The following is a 7,175-nucleotide window of genomic DNA, read 5'->3' as shown; positions in this document are numbered from 1 at the left end:
CAAAATGTTATGTTGTACATGTATTATCTTCGGCATCTATCGCACGTCTGTCCGTCCTGGGAGAGGGATCCCTCCTCTGTTGCTCTCCCTGAGGTTTCTTCCATTTTTCCCTTTAAACTGTGGGGTTTTCTCTGGAAGTTTTTCCCTCTACGATGTGAGGGTCTAAGGCAGGGGTGTCAAACTCAATTTCATTACGGGCCACATCAGCATCATGGTTGCACTCAAAGGGCCGGTTGTAACTTCAAGACTATATAAATATACATATATAAATATATAATATATATAAAATAATGTATTATATTACATGATTGCCTCTGCATTGGATTATTATCGGATAGGGTAATAACTTCATAATTAGCTACGTCTGAAAGCTGAAGTCTAGGGCAAATAATTGCGAGTCTCTTCAGTGTGCATATCACAAAATGATTTAAAAAGAAAAGCCAAATTCTGAAGAAAAAAGTCTAATTTGAGATGCATTGTGGGGCATGTAGTTTATGGGCAATGTGCTTCTGTAAAGCGGCATGTAACTGTATAATACACATATGATATTCTTTGCAAGCTCTTGTGGGGCCGCATGAAATGAAGTCGCGGGCCGGATTTGGCCCCCGGGCCTTGAGTTTGACACTGTCCACTGAGACAAATGTAACATCAAACCATATGATAATATGGTAGTCTTATGTCATATGGTCCACATGCTTTATTAATATCTATTTATCACAAATGCTATTTTTTATCACATCATTTCACAATGGTATTAATCACCAATATCATGCAGCCCTAATGCTAAATTATAAAAATAATTAGTCTTAATCATGAATTAATAACGGTTTAGTTTTGTAACTTATCTGTATTACAGCGTGCTTGGAATCATTCATTTGAACAATGATAATGTATTAAAGATAACATAATGTGATCATATCAACTTTTACTGTCCCGCCATGATCCACATCAGTTTCTGTCCAAGGTGCCAACAGTCTGTCACTCAGGAGCCACGCCTGTGGAGAGCTCAGGGCACATCATGTGGGGGGGAGCGTCACGCTGTGTGGCTGGGTCCAGTACCTCAGGTGAGACTCTGCAGATAGATAGACACTTTATTCATCCCAAATTGAGAAAGGATTTACATGTACCATCTGACAGTAAATCCAAAAGAAGAAGCCTACTGAAAACGGGGGACGTTATGTCAGACTGTGGGGAGAAATGAGCCCTGATCTCAGTCAGGAGGAGTCAGGCTCTAGGACCATGAGCAGGGTTTGGAGGGTTACTTTAACATGTAATCCATTACTATTGCTAGTTGCCTGTAAACAAAAATGTAATCAGTAACCTATTCAGAGTATCAACATATAAAAGTAATCTAACCTGATTACTTTCCATTACTCTCGGATTAGCTCAAATACAATGCAAATATATAAAAGAGAAAGTAAATATAATAAGATGTTTTTTACTTGGTGTATTCTGTAAGACAACAGAACAATGTGACCTTAGGAAAGAAGAAACGTAATCATGTTTCATTTAATCCTTTACTCCCAGGCCTGACTAGGAGTTTCTGTACAATCGTATCTTGCTCCAAAAACCTGTGATGACAGTACTCTGTACACTGCACATCTTTCAGCCATATGTTGGTCTTCAGGACAGGTGCTGTGTGTCAGTAATACATGTTACTGGCTTTACCTTTCCGGTCGAGCTGCACAACTATAACCTGTGTAGATACATTTATATCACAACCTGACAGTTGTGTTTTGGGGAGCAAAGTTCCCAGCACTATCCAGACTTTTTTCTCTAATAAATATTTAAAAACAGTTTCTGCCTCCGACAGGCAGGACCTGTTTGTCATCCTGCGAGACTTCAGCGGCCTGGCACAAGTCCTCATTCCTCAGGAAGAAGTAAGGATGGAAACAAATACCACAATACAGTGTCTCTAAATGCTGTTACAGAAAATAACACTATTATAATAATACTAACAATAATTTGATTTACTGCTCCAGTTCTCATTATATTTAGATTGAACTTCTTTTTTATTTTCTTCTGTGTTTTAAGTCAGCGAGTCATTTGAGAGCGGGGCTGTGTGATCTCACAACGGAGTCTGTCATCAAGGTTACAGGAACAGTCAGACGGCGCCCAGGGGGGCAGGAGAACACGGTTAGTGAGTGGCATGAGATATTGAATCAGTCAGGGTGGGGATGCTGGAGTGGAGCAGACCCTCCTGGGTTCGCTTTAAAGAGCTGTAGGTTCACTGCTGGCTCGAATCACATGATACTGGTTCCTTTGCCATTCACACATTATCCTCAGTGCTTCAGATTAGATTCCACTTTGTCATTGAACAGTGTACAAATACTAAGGCAACAAAATGCAGTTAGCGTCTCACCAGACGTGCAAAACAAGCAGATAGAAGAGTTATTTATGCTATCATATAAATAATATATATATATATATATATATATATAGAAACTGATTTATTTACACTACAGTATAATGAGGTATGAACATTATTAAAAGCAGTAAAGAAATTGAATACACTATAGATCAGGTATGAAAATAGACATTATAATACAGACACTATCGACAATAAATATGAATATACCACAGACTGTAATTTACATTTGAAATAATATGCTGTCATACTTTATACAATGCATCCAAACCAATAATACGTCAATGCTTACAATGGAAAGGGAGGTTTAAAACGCCTTAATTAAATCAAATAACTGTTAACATGGGGAACATATGTTAAATAACAAATATTTAGATTTCTTTTTTAAATAAGAATGAATCCAGCAGAGAGCAGCAAAGACAATGTGGAATGGTAAAATGTAACTATCTTTCTCTTTTTATTGGTGCCTTCTCCCTTCAGTTCAATGTTCAATAAAAAAATTCAAGAATGTTGGAAATAATTTACAAACTTAAATTTTTGTATTTAACAAGCAGCTGGCTGTAGTTTAGCAGAGTGGCAGAACTGAGTACACTTTAATAGGATTGTTATATTCATCATCGCACATCTCCCTCTTATCATCAAGCCAAGCTTACGTGCCAATACAACTCCCTTGCACACCTCCCTTTAAGAGTTTTTATATAAATTCACAAGACATACATTATATTGAAATACACACGATAATGTGTATTGTATTTCACTTTAATCTATTGTTTGATGTGTCTTTATTAGCACATTTAAAGTATGTATCATTTTAAATGTACCTCAAAGGCTGCGACAAAACATGGCCCGCTTTAGAAGAAAATCTAATGTTGAAGCTGACAGATGATTCACAAAGACATGCCTTCAGTGGTCAGCCACCCACCATTCCAACTACTGAACCATCAGTAGGAGGCCGTTCTCAAGCAGCTGTACATTCAATACGATCATGTAGTAAAACCCGGGAGGGCAAAGTATTGTTCCCACACCTCTGGAACATATGAGTGCATTGCAAAGTCAGCGTAAACCATATCAAGCATGTCATCGCTGAATAGCTGCAGGATCATTTAGTTTCAAGTTCCCATCTACTGTAAATTGTCTATGTGCTTGCTTTGTGAAGTACTTGGAGTGACCTTTGTGTATGAAACTGCTGTATAAATAAAGTTGGCTCTGGTTTGATATGAGCAGGGCATGCCGACAGGAGAGATAGAAGTCCTGGCTGAGAGCGTGGAGGTTCTGAACGTGTGCCGCACGTTGCCTTTTGAAATTAAAGACTCTGTCAAAGTAAGTCACTACTTTGCACATTTTAAATTATATGTTATTATTGTTATTAATTATGAATGATTGTGTTTTTGCACAGAAGTCAGAGTCTTTGCGGATGAAGTACCGCTACCTGGACCTGAGGTCGTCTGAGATGCAGAGGAACCTCCGGCTGAGGTCCCAGCTGGTGATGAGGATGAGGGAGTTCCTCTGCAACCAGCACGGTGAGCAGAGCCAGGACCAGCATCCCCTCACCGGGACCAGGGCCGGGAGGGTTACCTTAGAAGTCATTAGTTAGCTGTTAAGAAAAGTAATAGGTAACCTAATCTGAGCTTCAAAATATAAAAGTAATCTGATTACTTTCAGTTACTTTTGGATTAGCTCAATATCAAATGCAGTGCAAATGAATCCAAGAGAGAAGAAATATCATTAAGATGTTTTTTACTGAAGTGCTTTAGGTCAGACATCAGAACAATGTGACCTTAGGAAAGAAGAAACCAAGATATTTAGGATCAGAAACAATTTCTTTTAGAGGAAAAGCTGCCTTTCATGAAGCATATTCAGGCAGCAATACATCCCGATGAAACACATGAGCACATACTACAGTTTAACAAAGCAGGAATACAATCAGACAGAAAATGCTCTGTTTTTGTTTAATACACACCGTTAAACTCACGCACTCTATTGTATGAATTTATAAGTGAATAAAAAAAAGAACAAATGAATCAGAATCAGGATACTTGTATTGATACTATGTAAAGGTGTTACAGCAAGTAAAGAGCTTCATATTAATTAAGAAGCATGCATACAAATATTAAAGATAAAAGTAGAAGTTACATCATTTCCTGATAATGTAATCCAGTTCACACACACACACACACACACACACACACACACACACACACACACACACACACACACACACACACACACACACACACACACACACACACTCTTACACTTCAGCATACGGTCCCTGATCAGACTGAAATGAGAGGACTGTGATTAATAGAAGCTGTTCTGTACTTTAGTGTAGGGTTTTTTCTGGGTTTTCTCTCAGATGCATGGACTTTATAGCTGTCTCTTTTATTCTTCTCATTGTAGGTTTTGTGGATGTGGAAACTCCCACCTTGTTTAAGAGAACACCAGGGGTAAGAAGATCCTTCATTATTTAAATATTCCCGCACAGAATTCAACTCACTTTGCCCATCAAACAGTCGAAGCATCTGAGAATGATTCATTATAGAAAGAGATGACTTGTATGTTCTGCTTCCCTCAGAAACATGTGAAGGCCACACTCTGATCATGGTCTTGTGTTTCAGGGAGCCAAAGAGTTTGTGGTTCCGTCCAGAGAGCCGGGCCGCTTCTACTCGCTGCCCCAGAGTCCTCAGCAGTTCAAACAGCTGCTCATGGTAGCCGGGGTCGACAGGTAAGAGCAGGGCTCATCTTATCGGATGTTATTAATGTGCGTCTGCTGAGGGGAAACTACAGTTCTCTGTACAGCAGACTACTGTAAGCCCATCTACTGTGGATACTTTGCACCGTGCGCTCTTATGGTAAAACATATTTAAAAAAAATATACAATTGTATTTATTATAAACTTGTTAGGCCTTAACATCTATCACTGTGTATATCACCATTCAAACATGTTTAAAACTTTAAAAAACCCCACACAGCTCAGTAAACACTGTGAAATGTTGACTTTATTTGATCATTTTACAGTAAAAAAGTGACTTTCACCTTTCTCCTTTTGATTATTATGGTGTTGAATGTTAAAACAAAGCACTTTGTCAAGTTACGGTATAAGTTTTAAAGGTCTCCTATTAAACAATTTTTAAGCATATATTATAGGTCTCTGTTACTACAGTAAAGTGCTGACTCTGGGCCGTAGCTTTAAAAAAGAAGAGTAGCGCTCATCAACTCTGGATCAGCTCCGTTGTTCCCCCGTTTTTAGAGATGTGGGTAAGGAGGACAAGAGAGAGGGTTTTATTTGCTGACACTTTGTGAGTCTGCTGCATTTCGCACAATAGGGGACCTTTTAAATTGCTTAATAAGCACCGTAACCTTCATGATTCGCATTCCTCGCTCACGATCTGTTGATTCAGTGAACGGCCCAATGTTATGTCCTGGTAAATGTTGCGGCTGCTAGGTATTGTGGGACAGCATTTTGTCCTTTCCCTTTGTAAAGGAAAGTCCAGTGTTTCCTAAGCTAAAGGAGGCTATAAAGGAGGTTTCCTTTATCTAGACTAGAGAATTCGAACAGCTCTTATCAAGATTCAAAGATTTATTGTCGTGTCATACACAACTACAGTGTAGTTGTGCAATGAATGAAAAACTTGGATCACAGGTCCCTCAACAGTGCAATTACAAGACATACATTTGATAAAAAATTATGCAATAAATTAAAATAGTGCAAGCTCAGGTGTTTAATAGCCTTATGACTGTCCCTGAATCTGGTGATTTTAGTCCTGATGCTGCGGTACGGTAAGAGACACATGTTCAAAGCCAAACTATATCCGGTCACAGAGATCTGCTATTTTAAAGTAAAGTCAACACATATAGACCCTAAATATAGTCTATATTAAGAACGAGAAAAGTCTTAACATATATATCTTTTTTGTAAACATATGACAAATGTGTGAGGGTGATGACGTCAGAGCATCGTCCTATGTGCCAGGGCTTAGCCCCGGACAGCCCGGCCCAATTTAACCCCTGGGTATTTGTGATGGAGCTCCTATATGGCATTACCCCGCTGAAGCTCACCAAAGTTTAATATATTTCATAGTTCAAAGTTTTGTCAATTGTTTTGTTTATTGGTCAAATACGGATTTTTAATGGTTTCTGAGGAGTTTTACTGGAATGAAAGAGCACAGAGTCTACAGAAGCAACAAAGCAGCATACTGCATTAAACCTGACCTTCACAGAGAGGTTGAAGTTCATGTGGAAAGGAGGCTTCAGTAGTCTGTCTGTTTTATCTCTTGGGAACAATGCCTAACAATGGCTACTACTTTCTAATGGTTTCTTTTTCTAATAAACCTTGCATTGGGTTGGTCACACAATTCATTCTCTTGTGCTTTGTTCTATCTGAATTATGATAAGGAGTCATCACAAACTGTTTAGTTGTGCTATCTTACAATCAATACTGTATATAGTACATGTGAGGTAAAGTGTGTCGCCAATGTAACCGGTTAGAACTCGAAGTGGCGATGAGGTCTTAAAATGTATGGAGAGGGTCTTGAAAAAGGTCTTAAAAGGTATTCAATTTGACTTCAGGATTCCTGCATATACCCTGAGATTATTTAGATATATATATCATCACTAAGTGATCCGAACTCGCGACAGGGGAAGCAAACTCAGACATCACAACAAGTGCCTTTACGTAGCTTTTACGGGAGATCCTCTCACTGTAGCTGTCAATCTGATCAAAAGACTTGTTCAATGGCATTAAAACGAGAAAAAACGCGGCTGAATCGGTTAATCCATTGGGTTGATAATGTTTCTGGGTAATATT

At 38.7% G+C, this 7,175-nt stretch overlaps 1 protein-coding gene across 1 annotated transcript in view; it reads left to right on the top strand.

The window, feature by feature from the left end:
- The first annotated feature begins 702 nt into the window (after window positions 1–702).
- LOC104960769 (aspartate--tRNA ligase, mitochondrial-like) overlaps window positions 703–7,175 on the top strand; it is a 9,373-nt gene continuing 2,900 nt past the window's right edge. The window contains exons 1-7 of the mRNA XM_010788924.1: window positions 703–1,064; window positions 1,814–1,880; window positions 2,035–2,136; window positions 3,593–3,688; window positions 3,765–3,888; window positions 4,769–4,815; window positions 4,987–5,093. Coding sequence (XP_010787226.1) covers window positions 3,596–3,688; window positions 3,765–3,888; window positions 4,769–4,815; window positions 4,987–5,093 — 371 coding nt within the window. The 5' untranslated portion in view covers window positions 703–1,064; window positions 1,814–1,880; window positions 2,035–2,136; window positions 3,593–3,595. The remainder of the gene's footprint in view (window positions 1,065–1,813; window positions 1,881–2,034; window positions 2,137–3,592; window positions 3,689–3,764; window positions 3,889–4,768; window positions 4,816–4,986; window positions 5,094–7,175) is intronic.

This window comes from Notothenia coriiceps, unplaced genomic scaffold (genome assembly GCF_000735185.1).
Source record: "Notothenia coriiceps isolate Sejong01 unplaced genomic scaffold, NC01 NC01_scaffold00032376, whole genome shotgun sequence".
Classification (NCBI taxonomy): domain Eukaryota; kingdom Metazoa; phylum Chordata; class Actinopteri; order Perciformes; family Nototheniidae; genus Notothenia; species Notothenia coriiceps.
This window is presented reverse-complemented; position numbering and strand designations above follow the sequence as displayed.